Source organism: Odocoileus virginianus, chromosome 6 (assembly GCF_023699985.2).
Source record: "Odocoileus virginianus isolate 20LAN1187 ecotype Illinois chromosome 6, Ovbor_1.2, whole genome shotgun sequence".
Classification (NCBI taxonomy): Eukaryota; Metazoa; Chordata; class Mammalia; order Artiodactyla; family Cervidae; genus Odocoileus; species Odocoileus virginianus.
In genome coordinates this window covers 17771288-17799099 of record NC_069679.1, presented here as the reverse complement: position 1 = coordinate 17799099, position 27812 = coordinate 17771288, and the positions used below count along the sequence as shown (strand labels likewise).

The 27812-nt window shown below is 35.7% G+C and overlaps 2 protein-coding genes across 4 annotated transcripts; both read right to left on the bottom strand.

Moving 5' to 3' along the window:
• Positions 1 to 6: 6 nt before the first annotated feature.
• Positions 7 to 27765, bottom strand: LOC110141686 (olfactory receptor 4K15-like). Of its 3 annotated transcripts, XR_011488210.1 has the most exons (5): positions 27596 to 27765; positions 26171 to 26336; positions 18930 to 19060; positions 4045 to 4186; positions 7 to 3373 (listed from the first exon to the last, which is right to left on the bottom strand). XR_011488210.1 is itself a non-coding variant. In XM_070468938.1 (4 exons), the coding sequence occupies exon 4, from the start codon at positions 9150 to 9152 to the stop codon at positions 8214 to 8216; it is 939 nt and encodes a 312-aa protein (XP_070325039.1). In that variant the 5' UTR covers positions 9153 to 17547; positions 18930 to 19060; positions 26171 to 26336; positions 27596 to 27765; the 3' UTR covers positions 4193 to 8213. The 3 variants fall into 3 exon arrangements, 2 of the variants coding, with proteins under 2 accessions (XP_070325039.1, XP_070325040.1); XM_070468938.1 differs by lacking the exons at positions 7 to 3373; positions 4045 to 4186 and adding an exon at positions 4193 to 17547; XM_070468939.1 differs by lacking the exons at positions 7 to 3373; positions 4045 to 4186; positions 26171 to 26336 and adding an exon at positions 4193 to 17547.
• LOC139029657 (olfactory receptor 4K15-like) lies at positions 19576 to 22731 on the bottom strand. The gene has a single exon (XM_070468521.1). It carries the CDS (start codon positions 22208 to 22210, stop codon positions 21299 to 21301), a length of 912 nt encoding a protein of 303 aa, XP_070324622.1. The 5' UTR covers positions 22211 to 22731; the 3' UTR covers positions 19576 to 21298.
• Positions 27766 to 27812: the final 47 nt, after the last annotated feature.

The window sequence follows — 27812 nt, the reverse complement described above, 5'->3', positions numbered from 1 at the left end:
TATTCATATTTTCTATTTCTTCTAGGTTCAGTCTTGGAAGATTGTATTTTTCTTTTTCTTTTTTTTTATAGTAATCAGGGTTTTAGGAGAGACACTTTTATTTTAAGAAAAAGATATCCCATTATGTGTAGCTTTGTTATGTTGTTATGCTTTTCTCATTTACTATACATCATGGAAATCAATCCAAATCAATTGGTAAAGATCTAATTCAAATGCATACTTTTAATGACTGCTTACTATTCCATGTTGTAGATATGCTGCAGTTTATTCAACTCTTCACAAATGGGTGGCTCTTTCTTTGATTCCATCTTTTGCCACTAAAAGAATATTGTGTAAACATCATATTCTTATATGTACTGGAAATTTTTGTTTCCTGAGTGTTGTTGCTGGAGGAAGATTGTATTTTTCTAAGATTTTTGTTGGTTTCTTCCAGGTTGTCCATTTTGTTGGTATATAATTGCTTGCTGCTATCTCATGGTCTTTTGTATTTCTGCGTTGTCAGTTCTCATTTTTTATTTCGAAGTTTGTTGATTTGAGTTCTCTTCTTGTTCTTTCTTGATGTGTCTGGCTAATGGTTTATCAATTTTGTTTATCTTCTCAAAGAACCAGCTTTTAGTTTTATTGATTTTTACAGTTGTTTTTTTGTTTTTATTTACACTATTGTTTTCTTCAATACTTTTTCATTTATTTCTGCTCTGATATTTATGATATCTTTACTTTTACTAGTTTTGGATTTTTTAAATTCATTTTTCTCTAATTGCTTTCAGTGTAAGATCTGTTGTTGTTCAATTGCTAAGTCGTGTCTGACTCTTTGCAGCATGCCAAACTTCCCTGTCCTTCACACTCTCCCAGAGATTGCTCAAATTTATGTCCATTGAGCCAGCCATCTCATCCTCTGCCTCCTCCTTATCTTTCTTTTGCCTTCAGTCTTTCCCAGCATCAGAGTCTTTTCCAATGAATTGGCTTTTCATATCAAGTGGCCAAATAGTGGAGCTTCAGCTTCAACAGTTCTTTCAATGAATATTCAGCATTGATTTCCTTTAGGATTGAATGATATTCTTGCAGTCCAAGGGACTCTCAAGAGTCTTCTCCAGCACCACAATTCAAAAGCATCAGTTCTTCAGCACTAAGGCTTCCTAAGTGGCAATAGTTGTAAAGAATCCACTTGCCAACACAGGAGATCGCTGGGTCAGGAAGATCCCCTGGAGTAGGAAATGGCAACCTGCTTCAATATTCTTGTCTGGAAAATTCCATGGACAGAGGATCCTATGTAAGGTTAGATTTTACTTGTTTCTTGAGGTAGAACTGCTTCTGCTTCATCGCATAAATTATGGATCATTATGCTTTGATTTTCACTTGTCTCTGGATGTTTCCTCTTTTATTTCTTCAGTGATCTCTTGGTTATTTAGTGGCATGTTGTTTAGTCTCCATCCATTTGTGTTTCTTATATAATTCTACCTCAAGAAACAAGTGGAGCTTCAGCTTCAACAGCAGTTATTCCAATGAATATTCAGCGTTGATTTCCTTTAGGATTGATTTATATTCTTGCAGTCCTAGGGATTCTCAAGAGTCTTCTCCAGCACCACAATTCAAAAGCATCCTGTAATTGATAACCAAAACATAGCATTGTGATCAGAAAAGATGCTTGTTATGCTTTTAATGCTTGATATGCTTACCAACGTTTGATTTGTTATCCAAGATATGATCTGTCCTGGAGAATGTTCTCTGTGTACTTGAGAAGAAAGTTTATTCTGCTGCTTTTGGATGGAATGTCCTATAAATTTAAATGTATCCAGTCTAATATTTCACTTAAGACTTGCATTTCCTTATTAATTTTCTGTCTAGTATAAGTGGGGTGTTAAAGTCCTCCACTATTTTTGTATTCCTATAATTTTCCCCTTTTATGACTATTAGCATTTGCCTTATGTATTGCCTATGTTGGATGCATTAATATTTATAATTGTTCCATTTTCTTTTTGAACTGATCCCTTGATCATTATGTAATGTTTTCCCTTATCCTTTGTAACAGTCTTTATTTTAAAGGCTATTTTCTCTAATATGAATATTGCTACTCTAGCTTTATTTTGATCTTCATTTGCATAGAATATCTTTTATCATTCCTTCACTTTCAGTCTTCACATGTCCATAGGTCTGAAGTGGATCTATTGAAGGCACCATATATATGAGTGTTGTTTTGTATCCATTTATCTAGTCTTTGCCTTTTGGTTAGGGCATTTAATTCATTTACATTTAAGGCAATTATTGATATGTATGTTCCTACCCTTTTAAAAAATTGTTTTGAGTTTGTTTTTGTAGCTCTCTCTCTCTCTCTTTGTTTATCTTGTATTTCCCACCTAGAGAAGTTTCCATAGCATTTGTTGTAAAGCTGATTTGATGGTGCTGAATTGTCTTCACTTTTGCTTGTCCATAAAGCTTTTGTTTTCTCCATCAAATCTGCATGAGCTTCTTGCTGGGTAGAGTAATCGTTGTTGTAGGTTTTTTTTTCTTTCATCACTTTAAGTATATCCAGCCAACCCTTCTGGCCTGCACAGTTTCTGCTGAAAGTCAGTTGATAACCTTACAGGGATTCCCTTCTATGTTATTTGTTGCTTTTTCCTTGTTTCTTGTAATAATTTTTCTTTGAGCTTAATTTTTGTTAGCTTTATTAGTATGTGTCTTGCCACATTTCTCCTTGGGTTTATCCTTTATGGGACTCTCTGTGCTTCCTGGATTTGTGTGACTATTTCCTTTCCCATATTAGGGAGGTTTTCAACTATCATATTCTCAAATATTTTCTCTGACTCTTTCTCTTTCCCCTCTTCTTCTGGTGCCCCTGTAATTCAATGTTCGTGTGTTTAACATTGTCCCAAATGTCTCTGAGACTGTTCTGTTTCTTTAAATTCTTTTTTCTTTACTCTACTCCTTGGCAGTTATTTCTACCATTCTATCCTCCAGCTCACTTATTTGTTCTTCTGCTTCAGTTATTCTGCTATTGATGCTTTCTAGTTTATTTTTCATTTCAGTTTTTGTGTTGTTTATGACTATTTATTTGTTCTTTATTTCTTCTAGTTCCTTATTAAACTTTTCTTATATTTTTTTTCTCAATCTGTGCCTCCATTCTACTTCTGAGATTTTGAATCATTGTTATTGTCAATTCTTTTTCAGATAGGTTGCCTATTCTCTCTATTTATTTGGTATTTTAGATTTTTACCTTGCTCCTTTGTCTGTAATATATTCTTTTGTCTTCTTATTTTTTTATTTATTTTATGGGCAGGTCTATGTTCCTGTCTTGCTGGTTTTTTGGTCTGAGGCATCCAGCACAGGAGCTTGCAGGCAGTTGGTTGGAGCCAGGTTTTGGTGCTGAGATGAGGACCTTGGAGAGAATTCACAGCTATTAATATTCCCTGTGGTTTGAGGTTCTCTGTTAGTCCAGTGGTCTGGACTCAATGCTCCCACCAGAGGAGCTAGGCCTGAACCTCAGTCAGTGAACCAAGGGACCATGCGAATTGCATGCCATGGTGAAAAAAAAAAAAAAAAAAAGCAACAATCAAAGCAGAATAACAAATTATAAAAAATAAAAATAAACATGAAATAACAACAAAGCAAAATGGAACCATGATGGGAAAAAAAAAAAAAAAAGAAAGCCAGGAAAGCCTTGGTGGGAGATGGGAGGCTCAGACCCTCTATCTTCCTGACTGGAAGAGGGCCCTGGGGAAACTGAGGCCCAAATCCCTCATGGCTACAAAAGGCCATGAAGAGGGGGCTTAGGCGCAGGACCTTATGGCACAGGAGGGTCCCAGAGGACTGAGGCTTGGGCCCAGGATCCCAGCAGACTCACCAGGGCCCTCGAGAGCATGGGAAACACTGGCTGGGTTCCCATCCCTTCATCTCCTGAAGGTCTCTTTCTGTCCTGCTGATCTCCTCACTGTGAATGGGCCCCTCCAAGTTTTGGAGCTCTTTCCCTCCCCCAGCCACCCCTCAGTGGGCGCTGGTCCCATTCTGTCTCCACTAGTCATCCTTCTCTCTGTCCTCCTTACTTCTTACCCAGTCCTGTAGGGATTCATCCAGTTCCGTGAGGTCTTCCAGGCCCTCCACCAGTGCCTGGTAGGTGCCCTAGTTGTGAGGAGCCATGAGTTTCCATCTTCCTACTCCACCATCTGGACTCCATCCTTCATATCTTCTTTACCTGTTTACAAATGGGCATGTAAGTTGCTTCCATAACTTGGCCATAGTAAATATGCAGTGAACACAAGGATACTTGTATCTTTTCAAATTACTGTTTTCAGTTATTTTCAGAGAAATAACCAGAAGTGAATATGCTATAACATATGGTAGTTCTATTTTTTAATTGTGAGGGAAAGATCCATACTGTTTTCCACATTGACTGCACCAACTTACATCCAAGCAACAGTACACAAGGATTCCCTTTTCTCCAAATCTTCATTAACACTTGTTATTTGTTATTGTTATTTGTTGTTTTTATAAATAAGAGCTGTTCTGGCAGGTGTTGGATCTCTCATTGTGGTTTTGGTTTGCATTACCCTGATGATTATTGATGCTGAAAATTCCTTCATGGGTCTGTTGGACCCATCTGTGTGTCTTCATTGGAAAAATGTCTATTCAGATCCTCTGCCTCTTTAAATCCAAGCTTTTGTTTTCTGCTATCATGTTTTAAAAGCTCTTTGTATATTTTGGATTATAAGCCCTTATCAGGTATATGATTTACAAATATTAATATTTTCACCCATTCAGTAGACTGAAAAACTATTAAATCTATATTTATCTTTACTCTCCAACAATCCTATGCTTATCAAGCTTGCCATCTACTGAGAAAAATAAATGAAACAGTCATATTATGTGTTGAGCTATTATAATTAAGTAGACTGCCATAGAGTGAGGAAACTATAGAAGTAACATTTATGTAACATTTGAACAAAAATATTATCTGTGAAGAATAATAGTTTATATCTTTTTACTCATTTTATTTAGGTCTCTTTTCTTATTCAACTGGACAAGACTTCCAATAAAATGTCAAACGTTGGTGTTGAGAGGAAGCATTTTTTCTCATTCCCAACTTTAGTGGGAGACGGGTTTTCAATATTTCAACATTAACTATAAGTTATGCTGGAGATATCTTACATTAATCACTTATCAGAATGAGTGATTTTAATTCTAAATCTACAACTGTAACTGCATTCTCTATGTTCTTATGTAGATATTGTATTTTTTATTGTTGCTGTTTAATTGCTAATTCATGTCTGACTCTGCAACTCCATGGACTATATAACCTGAGAGGCTCCTCTGCCCATGGCATTTCCCAGGCAAAAATACTGGAGTGGGTTGCCATTTCCTTCTCCAGGGGATCTTCTTGACCTAGGAATCGAACCTGTGTCTCCTGCATTGGCAGGCAGATTCTTTGAATTTCTATTATGATTTTTTTTGAAATATGGATTTTAGAATCAAATTGTATTAAATTAATAATGAATTACATGAAACTTGTGAGCTTTGAAAACTAGGTGGATAGCAGTATCTCATTTTGTAAGTTTATCAGAACTAATTATACAATTTAGCAAAGACTCAATCAGGATGCAGTGCTGTTATTATGTTCCTTTCCAAGAGGGATGTGACAGGAAATTACATTCAGGCTTCAAATCACTTATGAATGAATGGTGGCTTCTAGAATTAAAGATTTATATCAGTGAGCACAGCTAAGATATTTTCATTTAAAAAATATTTCAAGAAGCCATTATAAGTCCCCAAATGTGTCTGTACACTGATCTAAGTGATGCTTTCATGATCATCTGGTATGACTCAATGTAAATTTATGCAATTATTCCTTGGTATAGTTTGTACTTCTTGTTTTTTTTTTATATTTTAGAAAATTAATTGCAATAATTGTATACCTTTTTAAAGTCAATTATATTATTATTAGTGGTGTTTTAACTTTTTGGCATAAAGATTGATATGTCACAATTAAGTTGATAGTTATTGGTTTAGGGATCTGACCCAAGAAATCAACTTTTCCCCTCAGTTCATGGGAATAAAGTAACAATAAATATACTATAAAGATTTTGTTAGTATAATTTTATTTGCAAGTGACACATATCAACTATGGCTATGAAACATGCACTATTACATAGGCAGATTCATTTAAAAAGTTTATAAGATGCAGACATAACTAGTATACCTCAACTTACAGTAACACCAAACTGCATTCATTTTCCTTCCACATATATTTTACTGAGTATGATATATTTGTCTAAGAACATATATATTTTTGGGGAGGTTATTGAGTGAAACCTTCCCTAGAAGGCTTATTCCCTAGAAGACTTTTCCCTTAGAATAACAGTTATTGGTTAGGTATATAGCCCAGAACTACATGGACTTTCTGAAAGCTGCAGTGAATGAATGAGCAATTGTATTCTGGGTTGTGTGTGTGTGTGTGTGTGTGTGTTTGTAGAAGGCCAAAGAGAAAGGCTGTTGTTTATTGTTTCATTAACTTTGCATTATACAATATTTTAATTGTAACAAACCAAATAAATATGTCATGAAGAACAATGCACAAATGAAAATGATATAATGGTAAATAGAACATTACTAATAAGCATTCAAGTTATCTGATCTTCTTCTGGAGTCCATCCATCTCCTGGCTGGAGCATTGTCTCTGTTCTTCTCAACTTGTGGCATCTATTACTGACTACAAGGTATCTTTGCCAGGTGTTTTATATCTCAGTCACTGGGACAGGGAAAGGAATCCTGAGCTGATGTCTTTAAAATAATGGTTTGAAAGATGAACAAATCACTCTCACATCTTATTGCCAGAACTTGGTCATTCAGATACAACTGTCTATAGGGATTAGGAAATCTACTGTATAGCTGGGGAGTCATGTATCCAGCTAAAATTTGAGAGATTTACTATTAGTAATAATAAGAATAGGCACTTGGCCACAGGGAACAGTTAGCATACAATTATTGAGATGTAGTTTATACACATGTTCAGCTTTACAATACAAATTATTACTCAGAGTGCTTAAATCAATTTATACCCACTCACAAGGCATAGCATTTCCTTGAATACACATTCTGAATGATAATTGTTTTTGTTTGGTGTCTTTTTTAATAAACCCATTTCACAGATGTATAATACCATTTTATCATGATCATTTCCCTGATTAATTATGAAATTGTCTTCAGTGAAATAAATACCTGTACATGTTTTACCCATTATCTCCCCTGTTGAGATGTTTATCTTTTTCATTCATGTGTAGGAGGTATTATGATTTCTGTATAAAGTTGTTTCTTTGATTGTTCCCTTTTACTTTCCTCTCATTACTAAATTTCTTTTGTTTTGAAGCAACATATCCTTATTATTTCCTGAATATAAGTCAAAAAATAATGTTTCAAGCATTTTCAAATCCTTGTGCTTATGTGTTTAAGAAAAAAATTTTCAAGGAAACTGTACCTTTAAATCAGTAGTTAAGACTTGAAACCTTGAATTACAGAGATTACACTATTAAGTACCAGTATTGTGGTTTGATTCATTTAGATTTTGTTTTTCAAGTAGAAGTAGAGCAGTGAAATATATCCCTTAAACTCTCTAGCTAAGTTAGAGTTAGGATAGATGTATTTCTAGAAGTGAGAGTAATGATATTTAACTCAAAATGATTTATTAGGTAATACATAGATTAGGAAAAATACTCAGCATGAGATTTGTAATATAGGTAGTGTTTATTAAATTAAGCATGCTTCAGTCGTGTCCAACTCTTTGTGACCCTATGGACTGTAGCCTGCCAGGCTGCTCTGTCCATGGGATTCTCCAGGAAAGAATACTGGGGTGGGTTGACATGCCCTTCCCTAGGGAATCTTCCTGACCCAGGGATCGAACCCACACCTCTTGTCTCCTGCATTGGCAGGTGAGTTCTTTACCATTAGCACCATCCATAGAAATAAATTGTTATTTTATAATTCTTATTATCATCACCAGGAATTTTTTTTTACAATACACAAGATGATTTAGACAAATTTTTATTTTCTCCAAGTGGTAAGAATACATGTATTAGCTTTTTGAACATATTTTCTTAATGGAATAAACACAAAAAATATATCTGAGACTACTTATAACTTACAGATATGAACATTTATAGTTTAGTTAACATGTCAAAATATGTCCAAAATAGGGAGAAAACAGTAGAATTACTGATTACCTGAAAGCTTTAAAAATTGCACTTTGTATTCTTATGCTGACTTATCCGTCGCTTTATTGCATTTTTAATTTCTTTATTTCTCAGTGTGTAAATGGCTGGATTCAAGAGAGGTGTGATTACTGTATAAAACACAGAAAGTACCTTGTCCACCCAAGTGATACTAAGTGGCCAGAAATAGATGAAAATGCAGGGTCCAAAGAACAGCACCACCACTGTGATATGGGAAGTACAGGTAGAGAGTGCCTTTGATGCTCCATCCTTGGAATGAAGGCAAATAGTTACCAGGATGTAGGTGTAGGACATCAGCAAGAGAATGAAGCAAGCTACAGCCAAGACACCACTGTCAGCATTTATCAACAGTCTCAGAGTATGAGTATCCATGCAGGCTAGTTTGATCACTTTGGGAATATCACAGAAAAAGCTGTCCACTATTCTAGGTCCACAGAATGGAAGATCTAAAATCATAGCTAGTTGACTTGTGGCATGCACAAAGCCAATGATCCATGATATCAGAGCTAGCCAGATGCACTTCTGTCTATCCATAATTCTGGAGTAATGGAGTGGCTTGCAGATGGCTACACAACGGTCATAGGCCATTGTCACAAGCAGTACCATCTCACCTCCTGCAAGAAAATGTATAAAGAGGATCTGACTCATGCAGCCCCCAAAGGAGATGGTTTTATTATCCTTTAGGAAGTCTGTGGTCAGTTTAGGAGTGGTCACTGAGGAAAGGCAGAAGTCAACAAATGAGAGGTTGGCTAAGAGGAAGTACATTGGGGAATGGAGATGAGAGTCAGCGATGATTAAGAGCACGACGAAAAGGTTTCCCAGGACGGTCAGCAGGTAGAGTGCAGAAAATGGCAGTAAGAGGAATTTCTGGAGCTCCCTTGAATCACAGAGTCCACGAAAAATGAACTCAGATACCACGGACTGATTTGCTTCTTCCATTTAGTTCATTTCTAGTGTGACCAGAAGAGGAACTAAGAACTTCTAGAATGGAAAGAAGAACTAATGTTTGGGTGCTCGAGAGCAGAATTTAAATGTGCAAAATTTAAATCCTAGGAAATGTGCTAAATTCCAAATTGAAAATAAAGATTTATTGAATCAATCTCAGCTCTCAGGAGCTAATGATGTGTAGAAAGGAAGGTTAAAAACATCACCCATCAGAGAGAGTGTTTTCGTTATACAAAATGAATATTCTCATAAAATTAACAGTAGCAATGTATTTTATAAACAATTTCTCCACTGCGTGAATCTCCCTTTTTGGCAGTAAAATTGCAAAGGTTTATAATATATTTGTAGGTTATTTTTAACTCTATCTAGGGCAATAATATAAAGCAACATTTCTCACACACAACTTGACTCTTAGAAGCAAATTTATTGCCGAAGTTGATACGTGTGAGCAAACTGAGTTGAATCAAATTCTTTTACAAACTGTGAGAAAAAGTTGTTTATCAAATGACTTGAAGAAAGCCAATATTCTTCCAAAGGAGACCCCAGATGCTGATGGCACGTTTCTAATGCTGAATATTTTTGCTCATTTTGAATCTCTATATAAAATTATATATTTCATAGGCTGAGTAACTCCACTTATTAACATTATAGACCAGTTCTATTCCCTTACTTGTAACAGATTTCTTTTTTGAGAGTAGCTTAAATGATAAAGAAATGAAAACTACATTTATTTCTGACTGTTCTCAGAAGAGAATATATAAATTTTAACTTTATTTGTCCTTAGACTGTTCACATATACTATATAAATTGAGCTCTGCTAAAATATATATCTTTTCTATATTCTGTAAGCCAAAAAGCAAGTTCTTTTTTCATTATTTCCTTTCTTCCATTTGCCCTCATTCTTTATTTATATTTTTTCTTTAGTCTTCCTTCTTGTCTGTATTTCCTTATTACCCTATTTTTTTAGAAAATATAGTTTAGATTATCAAGTAGAATAACTAGCACTTATGAACTACCAAGTCCTTGATAAGCATTTTAAAAACATATATTTTGTTAAGTATTCCCACTATAGGACTCAAAACATTTTGCATTTCCAACTACAATGTACAAATCTCCTTTCTTAAAATATAGCCTTGTCAATACAATATGTTATATTTATGATGATGAGAGATGGTACTGGGATGTAATTTTAATTACTTTCATTACCAGATTAATTACTTTTTCCATTTATTAGTATTATTTGCCTTTTTTTTTGAATATCTGCTCCCTTTTTGTTTTACTTTTTTCCTCCTGAGCTTTGCTCTTCATTCTATTCAGCCATTTTTCTGCAGCAAATAGGAGACTTTTAAAAATGGACATCACCATCTTTTATGTCTTGTGACTATTGTCTTACTACCGAATTCTAACTTCATTATCCTTAAAGTGTTGTAAAAATACACCATGAGATTTAATCAAGTATATCTATGTATGTACATATTACCTATTTTGAGAATCACATTTCTTGCGATTTTGCAGAAGAGAAACTTGATTTTTCCCAAGCCTTAAGTTCAAAAATACTAGAACAACAAAATACACGGAAGTTTCCCTGACTTTAAAATGTCCAGAGTAGCTTCCCTCCTAAAAATGACTTCTGCTAAGCATCTTGATTTTGAGATGTCTATAAAAGTAAAAAAAAAAAATTCTGAAATAAGACATTTTGTTCTGTAAAGAGGTGACTCAGACACAAACTATGTAAATAACTAAAGCAATAGTAAAGAGGTACAGGTTTACATTAAAATCAATTCACTTTCATTGTTTGTCTTTAAATTGTATGGTGCTTTGCCCTATTAATATTTGACTGAAGCTTTTTTTCCATTTACTTACTTTTGTCAGTGATAGAACTGAATAATAGAGTTACTGTATGATCCCACTATTCCACTTCTGGGTCTGTATTCAGAGAAAACTGTAATTTGAAAACATATATGTGCCCTAATGTTCACAGCAGCACTTTCTACAATAGCCAAGACATGGAAGCAACAAAGGAATGGATAAAGAAGATGTGATATATATATATATATATATATATATATATATATTTATATATACACACAATGGAATACTATTACTCAGCTATAAAAAAGAATAAACTAATGCCATTTTCAGCAACATCAATGTACTTAGAGATTATCATATTCAGTGAAGTTAGTCAACAGAGAAAGACAAATATCATACAATATCATTATATGTGGAAAATTTTTAAAATGGTGATATGAATGAGCTTATTTACAGAGCAGAAACAAACTCTCAGGTATTAAAAACAATCTTATGGTTACCAAATGGAGTGGAGGGGAGGGAGATAAATTATTAGTTTGGAATTAACATATGCACACTACTATATATAATAGATAAACAACAAAAAACTACTTTGTAGCACAGAAAGCTATATTCAATGTCTGATAATAACCCATAATGAAAAAGAATATATATAATTATATATATATATGTGTGTGTGTATATATATATATTTGTAAATCCAAATCACTTGCTGTATACCTAATGTACACAACATTGTAAATTAATGTATATTTCAATTAAAAATGAAATTTGAGCCATATTTTATGACTATTACTGTCACTATAACCATTCAGCACAAGTGTTGTTATAAACAGTGGTGGAACTCACAGAGGGAGACAGCCAGTCTGCTTTACAAGGGAGAGGTCACTTTCCTTCCCCAGTCACCACATCTCTCTCAGTTGAATAGATTTCAAACAGAAAGAACATTTCCTGGCCAGTGGCTAAGAGACAGAGAGTGCGCCCCCCCCCAAAAAAAATCCAGTTTTCTTCCCAGTGTCCAAACAGGATTTTGAGATTCCTTTTTTATTTACTGCCTCACTTAAAATTGGTGGGTATTAAAGTTGAAAGAAAAAAAACAAAACAGCATGACAATTTGCCAAGGTAACTTTGGTCCAGTTTAGCTTTGCATTAACCCACAGTCATTGCACTTAAAATTTCCGTGGTTTCTTAAGGGTTAAGGGAGGTGAACAGGAGAATTAGAGGTATCAGTATAAAAAGAGATATTTTGTAATAATAATGTTATTTTTGAGAAGAGGATAAATGATCGTTTCTTCTTTTTCAATGTTCTAGAATTGTGTCAGCAAAGCACAGAATCCCCTAGGACCTTAAAGCAACTATCAAAGCTATATAATTAAGGCTCATATTTGTCACTTTAATATAATATTACTTTAAAATACATAAGTTGCAAGTTTAAAAATGTCTCAAAAGCCTGAACAATTACATAAAAAAGTTCCTTTGAATATCCATAAATACCATATTTTCTTTCCCCCAAATTTGGCATGTATCCTTCCTAAATTTTACTGATAATTCATATTTATAAACATATCCTTAAAAACAATATTAATTTTTTTATGTGTTTGAAACTATGTGTTTTGCCATTTTATTTCATATCTATCAGTATGATTTGATAATGTCTCTAGTAGTATATATGTGTGTGTGTGTGTGTGTGTTAGTTGCTCAGTTGTGTCTGACCTTTGTGACCCCATGGACTGTAGTCTACCAGGCTCCTCTGTCCATGGGGTTCTCCAGGCAAGAATACTGAAGTGGGTTGCCATTCCCTTCTCCAGGGGATCTTCCTGACTGAGTGATCAAATCCAGGCCTCTTACACTGCAGACAGGTTCTTTACCAACTGATCCACCAGGGAAGCCCCTATTATATATAGATCAACCTAATTTCTCTAAACTATGTAATATTCAAAATATGAATAAAACACAATTTATTAACCCTCCTAAAAATGGTAGAAAAAATAAAATCCAAAAGGAATTGGAGCTATCAGGATAAATGAGAGGGTCTGTGAGAACTGATCTCACTCAATGTGGGCAGCTGAAAACTTCTTAGATTGTAGAAAGGCAGTGTTGGTGAACACATCCACTAACCTGGAGGGTGATACACCCTGACTCCAGAGGCACAGAAGCTGCTGTACTTGAGACCATCTCAGTCTTTGCCTGTGTATTTCTTCATCTGGATATTTATCTAGCTCCTTTATTATATTTTTAAATAAGCAAGTAAATGTAGGTAAATATTTCCTAAGATCTGTGAGCCACTCTAACAAATTAATTGAAGCTGAGGAGGAGATCCTGGGAACCTCTGATTTGTAGCCAAATTGGACAAAAAGTGTGTATAATCTGGGGACCTATTACTGAGATTGGCAACTGAAATAAAAGAGAGTCTAGTGGGACTGAGGCCTTAACCATGCTCTAACACTAGCTTCAAATGCATAGTGTTGTTAGAATTAAGTTAGATTGTGGGATACCCACGTGGCAGTACTAGTGGTAAAAAACCTGCCTGCCAATGCAGGAGATGCAAGTTTGATCCCTGGGTAGGAAAGATCCCCTGGAGTGGGGCATGGTAACCCACTCCAGTACTGTTGCCTGGAGAATCCCATAGACAGAGGCGCCTGTTGGTTACAGTCCATAGGGTTGCAAAGAATCAAATATGCCTGAAGCAACTTAGGACATAGGACACCCAGAACTGAGTTAAGTTGTTTAGGTAATAGCTTGGTATGGGGAGAAACCTCTACATCTGGTGATCAGAAGTGTCAGAGGTAGAGTGTTTTATGTGAATAAGAAAGGACACTTATAGGAAAGAAACACACATGAGGTAGACTGAACTGAGCTTTCCCTTTCCAATGTTATATGATCTTATTTTTCCCTAAATCAGTTACTATAATCTCATTTTCCTTAGTTATGGAGTGTTGCAAGGTAGGCATATCGTCCAGAATTATTCAATGAGATATAAACCAAAGTCAGTTTCTGAGGTCTTCCTTTCTCAAACCAAAGGACACATCTTCATGTGCAGATGGATTTTCCTGATCCTTTCCCCCTGCATTTGATGCTAATGTCATATCAAAGTTAAAAACTTTTAAAGTCTATATACAATGAGAGCAAATGGTTAGAAAGAACTTGGATGTAAACCGTTTGTTGAATCACTTAATTAGCACCCATAATGGTCTCCCTTCTTGTGTCTTCTAGTACCAACTTGGTCACATCTGTATCTGCAGCTTTATCACTGGTCTTCAGAGAAATCTATCCAGAGTTATAGATGATATACATAAATGAATGCCCCACCTTCACCTTCAAGATAACATGTCAGACTGAATTTAGAATATAATAATCCACCTCAAGTATCCACCTGATAAGTATCATTACCATTCCCCCACATGCCCAAAATAGATACCTATGTGATCGTCTTGTCCATACTTCACTTTCTATCTCTAATTGTACAGTTATTAGTCTCAAACATGTCTCAATTCACTTCCCTCCTCTTTACTTCTGTTGTCAATATTTTTTGCTTCTATGCTACATATTTTCCCATGTTAACAGTTTAAAAGATTATTAATGGATTTCTCTGCTCCATTCTTCCCCAATTCCAACTCATTCTGTAGTCTGATTCCAGCTATTTGTATTGAAAGTCAAATATGATCTACATGGTTTCCTAGTTAAATTTTTAATGTGTCTATGAAGAGAAAATTTCTGAAATCCCATGGAATATCACGTAATACTAAGAGAAGTAATGAACAGTATTTGGATTTAGGGAAAGTTACATAAACATTTTAGAAAATGAATATATCAGAAAATTCCTGAGTAAATTTCAAAACTGACTCCTCATTTAAAAAAAACTCTTGGGAAAATAGGAAGTATTAAAAAAAAAAATAAATGGGCTTCCCTGGTGGCTTAGACAGTAAAGAATCTGCCTGTAGTGTAGGAGATCCAGGTTCAATCCCTGGGTCGGGAAGATCCCCTGGAGAAGAGAATGGCAACCTACTCCAGTATTCTTGCCTGGAGAATTTTGTGGATAGAAGAGCCTGGCAGGCTGCAGTCTATGGGGTTGCAAAGAGTCGCAAATAGTTAGACTGAATGACTAACACTTTCACTTTCAAATAAATAAGTAAACAAGCATAATTAGTGCTAATCAGCTGATATAGAATATTATATTAGTTTGAGGTATACAACTTAGTTATCTGACAATCAGATACATTATGCAATAATCACCCTTGAAATTCCCCCTATCATCCATCACCATACAAAGTTGTTACAATATCATTGACTACATCCCCTATGTATACATTGTTGTTGTTGTTGTTCAGTCACTCAGTCATGTCTGACTCTTTGTAACCCTGTGGGCCCATCAGCTCCCATGAATTATTCCTTTCATAGCTGGAAGTTTTTTCCTCTAATCTCCTTTACTTATTTCATTCATCCCCTTAGCACCCATCCTATCTGGCAACCACCAGTTTGTTCTGAGTCTGCTTTTATTTGTTTATTTTGCTTTTTAGATTTCATGTATAAGTAAAATAATATGGTATTTGTCTTTCTGTGTCTGACATTTCACTTAGCATGATAGGGTCAAGTTCTTGCAATGGCAAACTTTCTTTTTTTATGGCAGGATAGTGTTCCTACGTATATAATCACATCTTGTTTTATTCATTTTATCAATGGACACTTAGGTTGCTTCCATAACTTGGCTATCATAAATAGTCCTGCAATGAACATAAGGATGCATGTATCTTTTCAAATTAGTGTTTTCAATTTTTTTTTTTCAGATAAATTCTAGGTGTTTATTTCACTTTTGGAACTTGAAATTGCTAGGTCACATGATAGTCTTTTTTTTTTTTTTTTTTAATTTTTGGAGGAAGATCCAATGTTTTCCACAGTGCTTTCACCAGTTACATCCTACTAATATTGCATGAAGTTTCCCTTTCCTCTAATCCACACTCATGCTTGTTATTTGCTGTCTTTTTGATAATAGTCATTCGACGGGTGTAAGGTGGGTTTTGGTTTGCATTTCCCTGATGATTAGTGATGTTGAACATATTTTTGTGTTGTCCATCTGTATGTCTTCATTGGAAAAATGTCTATTCAGATTTGACCTTTTTTAACCCAACTGTATTTTGTTTTGTTTTGTGCTATTGTGTTGTAGAGTGCTTTATTTGTTTTGAATTATAAGCCCTTATCAGATAGATTTACAAATATATTTGCCATTCAGCAGGTTGTCTAAAACACTATTAAATCTATATTCAACTTTACTTTCCAATAATCCTATGCTCATCAAGCTTGCCATCTATTGAGATAAACAAATGAAACAGGCAATATTATGTGTTAAGCTATTATAATTAAGTACACTGCCGTAGAGTGAGGAAACTATAGAAATATATGTAATTTTTAAACAAAAATATTGTCTGTGAAGAATAATAATTTATTTACATCTTTTTGCTAATTTTATTTAGTTTTCTTCTCTTATTCAGCTGGACAAGACTTCCAATAAAACACCATAAACATTAGTGTTGACAAGAAGCATTTTTTGTCATTTCCAACCTTAGGGACATGGTAGAGGGATTTCCAGTATTTCAGCATCAACTATAAATTATGCTGGAGATGTTTTGCATTAATCATTTATCAGAATAAGTAATTTTATTTCTAAATATACAGCTAGGGTTTTTATTATGAAAGTGTATTTGATTTAGTGAAATGCTTTTTCTCTATTTATGGAAATATTTGTATAGTTTTTCCTTTCTTAGCCTGGTGATTGATTTCCAATTGTTAAATCAACCTTGCACTTCAGGTATAAAATTAAAATTTGTTGTCATATATTATTTGTGTCAAATTTATACCTGCTTCATAGATGAATTGGGAAATAGGGTTAGCATCTGGTCTGAAACCCCTACTCTGTACTTTGTGAACTTCTTAGAAGAAGAGAAAATACAGAAAGAAATATAGAAATAACCTGATAAGTCCCCTTGAAAGCTTGATAATTGGACCCCTTGATGATATTTCTATTGAAAAGATAATGGGGTGGTTCATCTATGGAATCCTTTTAGGCAAGATACACTTGACCTGTCTAGGTTGCTAGTGACAAATAAGCCTATAAATTTATTAGCTAGAATCGAGCTGAAAAATGTCAATGAGCTATGCAATTATCAAATTAAAAGTTGAAGGTGTTTCATGACCAAAATAAGCTCCCTTTGTAAATCATGTTATATATGTGTTATTGTTTGATTCTTCATTTGTTATATCTGCTTCAAGGTGCAACTTACAATAGTATGAAAAACCTTGGGGACTTATGGTCTCAGAATTCTCCATGCATGACCTTTGACTATAGCTGCCAGCATCTTTTGAATTATTAATTTTGACAGTATTTTGGCAGTATCAAGATTAATAATTTTGATAGCATTTCAGACAATCCTATTCTGTTATTTTATAGGGAAATAAGTGTTCCTTCTCTTTCTCATCTCAGGAGAAGTTTATGTAAAAAATGTTTCCTTTTTCATTCTTAGATACTTTACAGCGTTCATCAGGAAAGTCATGTAGGCGGCACGTTTCTGTGTAGATCACGTTTCTGTCAGGGATCAGTTTGCAAAGAGGAAACACGTTACTTGAACAGAATTTAATATAAAAAGTAAGCAGGTATAATATTGCCGACTAGATGTCTGAGAGAGTAAAAAGAAAACTATTACCATGAAGGTTACAATTGTAGGCAGCAGCTACTGCTCACGAGGTGGGGAACAAAGTTTAAAAATTAAAATGATAGAAATTTAGTGATGTAGAAAGGGATTCCTATGGAGTGAAACTCCCTCTTTGGAGGGAGTGTACTTGCCTTCTACTTTTTCTCTGAACTCAGAAGTGTGGCATGATAGATTCTGAGACTCAGATATTTGAAGATAGGGTGCCGGCTTGCTGGTGAATGAGATTAGATCTGAACCTGTAGGAAAAGCTGCACCCTGAGTTCAGCTCATGCTATAGGAGGGAATTATTGCTATAGCGACTATGGTAATGCTCGCAAGCAGAGGCAAAGCCCCAAAGAGCAAACAGGAAGGAGTCCTTTTCTCCTTCTCTAACTTTGCTGTCTTTCTCTCCCATGCTCTGTCTTCAGAGGGTAAAATGGAGCCAGATGTGAAAATAGAAGTGTCATATGCAGAATCCCAGGAGCAGAAAGCAGAGTATAGAAGTAGAAAGCAGAGTTGGGAGGCAATAACAAATGAGAAGAAAAATGGTTTAATTGTGGGTTCAATTTGCTTAATATTAATAGAGTCCCTGCAAGCATGGCTGTAGCTGCATTCCACATGTTCTTATGTAGGTATTATATTTTTTATTAGCATTCAGTTCAAAATTAGGGTTATGATTTGGGCAAGGGTTAGTGCAAAGAGTTAAGATTAAGGTATGCTATATCACTATTTAGTTTTTAGGTATTGTTATAAGGATCTTACTCAAGAAATTATGACTTTCTGCTGTTTACAGGAATGAAGTAGAAGTTAACATTATGATGGTATGTCAGTATAATTTATTCAGCAAATTACATACATCATATGGGGGGGGTGAAATATGTACCATTATACATGCAATTAATTTAAAAAGATCGTTTGATGTTGATTTAACTGGACTTTCCCCATTTTAACCCTACTAAGCATAACACCAAGCATGTTTTTTTTTTTAAATGTTTTTACTATCTATGTATGAATAAGATACATGTGTCCATATATGTATAGATTTTACAGGGGCTGCCATGTAAAACCTTCTCTAGAAACCTACAGTGAATGAATAGTTGTATTGTATTGTGTGTTTTGTTATAGTTTATTGTAAAAGGCTGTAGAGATTTTCTTTTAGTTTTTGCCTTAACTTTGCTTTATATGATATTCGAAGTGTAGCTATCAAAATAAGTAAGTTATGAAAAAAATGCACAAATGAGCAGTGGTACAATGCTAAATAGAACATTACCAATACCATTCAAGTTGTCCAGTCTTCTTCTGGAGTCCATCCATCTCCTGGCTGGAGCATTTGGCTCTGCTCCTCTCAGCTTGTAGCTTCCATACTGATGGCAAGGCATCTGCTCCAGGTGTTCTGTGTCTCAGCCACTGGGTCAGAGAAATGAATCCTGAGCTGGTATCTTTAAAGCGATGGCTTAAAAGGTGCATAAATCACTTCTCATCTTCTGAAGTCAGAGAAATTTAAAAATCTGCTGTGTAGGTGGATGGTCATGTTGCCCAACTAAAACTTGGCTGGTGTACTGTTAGTAATAGGAAGAATAGGCATATGGACATTGGGGAACGCTTAGCAGCCCATTACTGACAAATTGTTTATTCACATGTTCAGCTTTATAGGACAGGGACAGACTGTTATTCAAAGTGATTAAATGAATTTACACTTACTAGCAGGACATACATTTTCTTTTTTGTGAGTACATATTCTTGACAATAATTGTTTTTACTAAACAAATAGGAAACTAACATGTGATACAGTAATATTAACTAAAGTACAGATTTTGTTTATATTTCACATAATTTTATGCTAGTATCCATTATTTGCACACCTTATTTAAGATTCCATATTGTATTTAGTTGCATTGAGTAGCTCACCTGCATGCAACAAATTCTGAAAAATTCTCTTTTCGTTTTTATTCTATTATATATTTTCTTATTCTACTTGTTATGGTGTCTTAGATATACCCATCATTAAAAGTAGACATTTAACTTCAAAATACATGGAGTTTTTAAAGATCTTTAATATTAATTTCTCATTTTGATATTAATCTCTCATTTAAATGCTTTCTTCTCTGCAGTCACCCTCTGGGTTTTCTGTCTTTTAACTTAATTGAGGTTTTCAATGGCTAAGTCAAAGATCTCTCTTAGTAAATGTCACATTACACTTGAAAATATATGGGTTATTTTCAAATATCTTTCTATATTGATTTCTAACATAATTCCACAGTAATAAGAGAACAGACTCCGGATGATTTTAATATCTTTAGATTATGAAATTTTTGCACCTTGTTTTATGTTCCTGGATATGTTCCTGTAGTTCCTGGTTTATAGTCTATGGGAACTTGAATAGAATTTTTATCCTGCTGTTGTGTGAAAATTGTACAAATCTTAATTATGATGAATTGTTTTATGTACTTTTCAGGTCTACTATATCAGTCTACTTTCTATTTATTCTGTTAATTTTTGAGAGTTTTATATTGAAACTCCAACTAAAAATCTTAATTTATCTACTTAAAAATAACTGTAACATATAGTAGAACTATATGTAATTTTGTCCTCTATTTTCCAAGTCTCCTATAAATGTGTTATCATACTTTAATAATTTAAAAAATAAAAGCTTCAGTGGAAGCTAAGAAAAAAATTGTTTTTACTGTTATCATTAGATATCTTGCCCCTTTAATAGAGAAAGATGGCATTTCATAATGATCTTAATTTGCATTTCTCAGCTTACTAAAGATGTTGAGTGTGTAGTCAGTGAAATAAATATTTGTTCAAATTGTTTGCCTATTCTCTAAGCCCCATTGGCTTGTTTATCATTTTTATTCATGTATAGGAGGTTTTCATATTTTTTTTTATAAATTAGTTTTTGGGCATTTTCCTCATCATCTTACATAATCTTTGCTTTGAAGCAATTCATTATTAGTTCTTTAATATAAGGAAAAACAATAATCATAAAAGTCATTATTAACATAAGAAATAATGTTTTGTAAACACTTCTCCATGTATAATTTAAAAGGAAAATTTTGAGGGAAACTTTTACCTTTAAATCAAGATTTAACACTTGAAGATTGAAACTTTAAGGACCATGTTGTGGAATGCAAGTGTAATGTATTATGGTTTGAATCATTTATTTATTTTTCTAACTGGAAGCAGACCACTCAAATATCTTTAGTATATTCTGTAGCTAAGTAAGAGTGGATAAATCATGTGTTTTTAGAAATGAGAATGATAAACTATTGAAAGTAGTTTAGTAATATACAAAGTGCTTAGATTGGTTTGGGGAACTTAAGTGATGTTTAGTAAATTCTGGAAATTATTATTATTTTAAAACTGTCATTATCATTATTGTTATCACTGGGTAAGTTTTTATCCTATACAAAGAATTATTTATGAAAAATTTTATCTCCTCCAAATGGTAAGAATTGTAGTGTTGCATTTTAATATATTTTCTTAGTGGAATAAATCACTGCATAAATTTGGGAATATGTACAGCTTATGGATACAACGTATTTCCAGTTCAGTTTATAGATCAGAATATGTCCAAACTGGGGAGCACACGGTGGAATTGCTGATTACATGAAAGATCTAAAAATTACACCTTGAATCCATGTGCTAATGTATCAGTCTCTTTATGGCATTCTTAATCTCTTTATTTCTCAGTGTATAAATGGCTGGGTTCAAGAGAGGTGTGATTACTGTGTAAAATACAGCAAGAAACTTATCTACCCAAGTGATGCTAGGTGGCCACAGGTAGGTGAAGATGCAGGGTACAAAGAACAGCACCACCACTGTGATGTGGGAAGTGCAGGTAGAGAGTGCCTTTGATGCCCCATCCTTGGAGCGAAGACAGACAGTCACCAGGATGTAGGTGTAAGAGATCAGCAAGAGAATGAAGCAAGTTGTAGCCAAGACTGCACTGTCAGCATTTATCAACAGTCTCAGAGTATGAGTATCCAGGCAGGCTAGTTTGATCACCAGAGGAATATCACAGAAAAAACTGTCTACTATTCTGGGTCCACAGAAGGGAAGATATAAAATCATAGCTAGTTGACTTGTGGCATGCACAAAGCCAATGATCCATGATGTCAGTACTAGCCAGATGCACTTCTGTCTGTCCATGATGCTGGAGTAATGGAGTGGCTTGCAGATGGCTACATAACGGTCATAGGCCATTGTCACAAGCAGTACCATCTCACCCCCTCCAAAGAAATGTACACAGAGGATTTGGCTCATGCAGCCCCCAAAGGAGATGGTTTTATTATCCTTTAGGAAGTCTGTGGTCAGTTTAGGAGTGGTCACTGAGGAAAGGCAGAAGTCAACAAATGAGAGATTGGCTAAGAGGAAGTACATTGGGGAATGGAGATGAGAGTCAGCGATGATTAAGAGCACGACGAAAAGGTTTCCCAGGACGGTCATCAGGTAGAGTGCAGAAAATGGCAGTAAGAGGAATTTCTGGAGCTCCCTTGAATCACAGAGTCCACGAAAAATGAACTCAGATACCACGGACTGGTTTGCTTCCTCCATTTAGTTCATTTCTAATGTGACCAGAAGAAATGAATAAGAACTTCTAGAAAGAAGAACTTAAAGTTTAGGTGTAAGAGAGCAGATAAATTCTTCTCAGGTGCAGTGTTGAAATCTTAACATTATACTGAGCTCAAAATTGAAAATAACATTTTATGAGTTTATTTAGTCCTCTGACTAAATAAAGAAGCTAATTAAATGTAGAAGGACAGGTCAAAAACTTTATCCATCAGAAGTACAGTTCTTCAGTTCAGTTCAGTTCAGTTGCTCAGTTGTGTCTGACTGTTTGCAACCCCATGAATCGCAGCACGCCAGGCCTCCCTGTCCATCACCAACTCCCGGATTTTGGGGCACAAACTACTGCACAATTGCACTCATCTCACACGATAGTAAAATAATGCTCAAAATTCTCCAAGCCAGGCTTCAGCAATATGTGGACTGTGAACTTCCAGATGTTCAAGCTCGATTTAGAAAGGACAGAGGAACCAGAGATCAAATTGTCAACATCCGCTGGATCATCCAAAAAGCAAGAGAGTTTCAGGAAAACATCTATTTCTGCTTTATTGACTATGCCAAAGCCTTGGACTGTGTGGATCACCATAAACTGTGGAAAATTCTGAAAGAGATGGGAATACCAGACCACCTGACCTGCCTCTTGAGAAACCTGTATGCAGGTCAGGAAGCAACAGTTACAACTGGACATGAAACAACAGACTGGTTCCAAATAGGAAAAGGAGTATGTCAAGGCTGTATATTGTCACCCTGTTTATTTAACTTATATGTAGAGTATATCATGAGAAATGCTGGGCTGGAAGAAGCACAAGCTGGAATCAAGATTGCCAGGAGAAATATCAATAACCTCAGATATGCAGATGACACCACCCTTATGGCAGAAAGTGAAGAGGAACTAAAAAGCCTCTTGATGAAAGTGAAAGAGGAGAGTGAAAAAATTGGCTTAAAGCTCAACATTCAGAAAACAAAGATCATGGCATCTGGTCCCATCACTTCATGGCAAATAGATGGGGAAACAATGGAAACAGTGTCAGACTTTACTTGTTTGGGCTCCAAAATCACTGCATATGTTGATTGCAGCCATGAAATTAAAAGACACTTACTCCTTGGAAGGAAATTTATGACCAACCTAGATAGCATATTAAAAAGCAGAGCCATTACTTTGCCAACCAAGGGCCGTCTGGTCAAGGCTATGGTTTTTCCAGTGGTCATGTATGGTGTAGGAGTTGGACTGTGAGGAAAGCTGAGTGCCGAAAAATTGATGCTTTTGAATTATGGTGTTGAAGACTCTTGAGAGTCCCTTGGACTGCAAGGAGATTCAACCATTCCATCCTAAAGGAGATCAGCGCTGGGTGTTCATTGTAAGGACTGATGCTGAAGCTGAAACTCCAATACTTTGGCCACCTCATGCAAAGAGTTGACTCATTGGAAAGGACCCTGATGCTGGGAGGGATTGGGGACAGGAGAAGAAGGGGACAACAGAGGATGAGTTGGCTGGATGGCATCACCGGCTCAATGGGCATGAGTTTGAGTAAACTCCGGGAGTTGGTGATGGACTTATGGGTTATGAAAAACAAATATTCTGATTAAAAAGTTTAGTAGTAATGTATTTTATGAACAGTTTCTCCAGGGCTTGAATATACCTTTTCTGCAGGGAGAATGCATTGTTCTAAAATCTATTTAGAGGCTTTTTATTTTTAAGGCTCTATCTAGGGCAATAATCTAATGTTATATTTCTCATTATAGTATACACTTTTTTGAAACAAATAAATTTATAAGTTGATCTATATAGCAGATTGAATTAAACCAAGGTCTTCTACATACTCAGGGAGAAACTGTTCATCAAATGACTTCAGAAAAGATGTTTGTGTTCCAAAAGAAACCCTAGATGCTGACTACACATTTATAGTGCAAAATATTTTCATGCATTTTGACCTCTCCATGAGAGGAGATATCTATAATATTACATATTCCTTAGCCTAACTCCACTTATTAATACACACTGACTGGTCCTTTGCCTTCTCTGGCAATAGAAATTTCTTATTTCAGAGTAGCCTAAAGGACAGGCAAATTTAAACTACTTTTACTTCTGACTGCCTTTATGGGGGAAAATATATTAATAAATTCTAACTTTATTTGTACTTACACTATTCCCTTGCATTATTTAAATTGACCTCTGTGAACTGTGGGCACATATATTTTCTATTTTTTAGAAGCCAGAAAGCAAAGCCTTTATTTCCTTTCTTCTCTCCCTCTCTCTATCCATCTGTCCCTCCCCACTTCCTTCCTTCCCTCCTTCTTTATTTCTATTTTTCCCTCTTTACTGTCTCTTCATTTCTCTCTATATATTGTCCTGTTATCTTCAGTCTAGCTACTAATGTTTTTAAGTTGACTCACTAGCACTTAATATTTACCAAGTAAGCACTTTGAAAATTTGTCTGTTTTGTTAGTTATTCCTTCTGTAGGACTTGAAACATTTTATATTTCAACTAGCTGTGTACAAAATTACCTGTTTTTTTTTCACTCATTGCCAATAAAATGTTTTCTCAATGATAATGAGAAATGACATCTAAATGTAGATTTCATGTCTTATTGTGAGATTAAACATCCCCCTCTCCCATCAACACACACTATTTTAAAGGACTATTTGCCTTTCTTTTTGTTTGAACTGCCTGCTACTCTTCTGGGCACAGTTTTACTTTTGATTTTGCTGTTCTTTTCTTTCCTCAGAAAAAGTATGACTATTTTTAAAAATGAAAATCAGCATAAGCATTATGGACTGTCACCATCTCAGTATTGAGTTTAAAATTATTTTACTTTGTTATTTTGGTAAGAACACAACATAAGATCTGTGTTATTTTGTTGGGAATACAACATGGGGTCTAATAAACTATGTATGTACATGCATGCTCAGTTGCTCAATCATGTCAGATTCTTTGTGACCCCATGGACTGTAGCTACAAGGCTCCTCTGTCCAGAGGATTTTCCAGGCAAAAATACTGAAGTGGGTTGCCGTTTCCTACTCCAAGGAATCTTCTGGACCCAGACACTGAAACCAGGTCTCTTGCATTTCCTGAATTGGCAGGCAGATTTTATACCGCTGTGCCACCTGGGAAGCCCCAATAAACTATTACACACACATTTTAGCAATCATGTTTCTTGCCCTTTTGCAGATGTCAAATTTGATTTTCCCACCTTAAGTTTGAAAGTACTAAAACTGGAAAATAAACAGGTTTGTCTGACTCCAAACTTCCAGGATAGCTTCCCTACCAAAAATGGTTTCTATAGGAATCTCGAATTTTAGAAGATTAAGGAAAGTAAAAAAGATTTCTGAAATAAGATATTTAGTTCTTTAAAGAACTGACCGACACCAGCAAATGTACATAGCCAATAACGATAGGAAAAGAGGTAAAAGTTTACATCAATATAAATTCAGTCCTGTTTGTCTTTAAATTGTAGAGTACTTTGCCCTATTGATATTTGACTGAGGCTTTTTTCCATTTACTGCTTTGATCAGTAGTAGAGCAAGTAAAATATAAAAGGAATTAGAAAATGTTAATATAAGTTGGGGGCTTCCCTGGTAGCTCAGATGTTAAAGAACCTGCCTGCAATGCGGGAGACCTGGGTTCAACCCCTGGGTTGGGAAGTTGGAGAATCTGTGAGAGCTGATCTCACTAACTTCGGCCTCAAGAACTTTTAAGATTGTAGAAAGGCAGTGTTTTTTGTTAGTTTGTGAAAGTGTTGTTAGGAATCCCAAAGTCCCAGGAATTGATTGAGAGAGAAAGCCCATAATCTTTCCTATAAGCACATTAACTAAATAACATCTTTAGAACAGTAAGCTTCATAGATAGGTATGAAAAAATGCTAAAGGGGTAGGGGACATCAAGTCAAAATAGAGGAGAAACATTGAACGTGAAAGTTCAAAAATCAGATAGATTGGGATATACTTACCCTATACAGATCACCTCTGAAACCAGATCCTTTTCTTAATTGAGAAGGCTTACTCTGGATTTTTCTTTTAGTCTGACATGAAATCCAAGTAATTTTCTGCCATTTCCCACAGTGTTGGTGAGAGTGCATCATCAATGTGGCAAATGTACACTCTAAAGAGTAGCCTCTGATAAAAAAAAAAAAAAAGAGTAGCCTCTGAGTTTGGAAACTTTCCATATCTGTGTTTTAATAAACCCATAAATTTGAAAAGTCTCTCCCTGTCATGCTCCTTGGGGATCCTGTCTTCAACTTTCCCTGAGGAAAAGTTGGGCTTTGAGTGCATAATAAAATAATGCACCCTTGTAAAAGCTATAGTTCAGTTAATTACACCTAAAATTGTAAAAGAAGGAAGCTTAACACATTCAAATATTCTGAATTTAGGAGGATATAACATTTTCCTTTTGTTCTGCATCTACCATGTCTTGAAGAGAACTAACATGCCAGAATCAGCCAGTCCCAGCAGAAGTTAGATGACTTATGTGAATGGGCAGGTGACAGGCAGCTCACCCTCACCTCATCATTTTGCAACGATGCTCATGACTTAGGGGCCTACTTAAACTTCAGCTTCCTGGGACTTGAGAGGAGTAGTAGGTCTCAATGCTCTCAATGCTACCTTGAGCAAAGTTCTGAATGTTAATGGTTTGTGTGTTAACCATGTTATAAGCATTTCTGTATGTGATGAGAGTGTTACTGAATTCGCAAGCCCCTCTGCCTGATGCACAGTGAGGCCCGTCAATACTAAACATTAGAATTTGGAACAGAGAAAGGTTTATTACAGATTCATGCAAAGAGATGGGTGGCTTATGCCCTAAGAACCCCAAAGTTCCTAAAAGCTTGTAGCAAGCCCCTTTAAAAGCACAAAGTGAGGGATGAGAGTGGTTAGTTGTTGCAGACTTCTTGGTGTCAGATCCTTTGTCCTTGAGGTCAGGTCACGATCAGGCAATGATGTTCCTGTAAATCTCTACCAGATGAATGCTATTCTCTGTCCTGACCAGAAAGGGCAAAGTCCTCCTGGCTAAGAGGAGGGAGAGCTCAGTTGGCAGCTCCTTCAGGGCCAGGTTCCCACATCCTGCCCAGCTGTCATCCCTAAGGGAGCCAGGCAACTGGCCCTCAGTCTCCTCAGGCTGCACAAATGGTGAGACCAGGTCTCACAGACTGCAGCTTACACAGATGGCCACTGCTGTTAGGTTGGAGAGACAGGGATGGGGGTGAGGTTCACTGCTGCCTCAAGGCCTGGGCCAAGCTAGTGGAGGGTCTTAGTGAGGGCTCTGGAGCCCCGTGGGATGTAGTCCCCATTCTGTTCCTTGGGCCCCCCAGCCCACCTGCTGGCCCAAGGCTGGATAAGCTGGAGGGCCTTCCAGGAGAAGGCCTGAATCTGCCTCTTACCTCACTGTCCAGCTGATGATCACCACACCACTGGCCCTTGACTTCATTATTTCCTCAGTGGTCCCTCATTGACAGTTAGCTGTGGGCAGGGCCCACTGCAGTGCTGACCAATAGCTGAGCAGGACAACTAACAGTGGCTCATTGACGGTTGGTTGCTTGTGGGAGGGGCCACTGAGGCACCCAGCAATGTCTGAGCAAGACCTGTTGCCTAGCAACA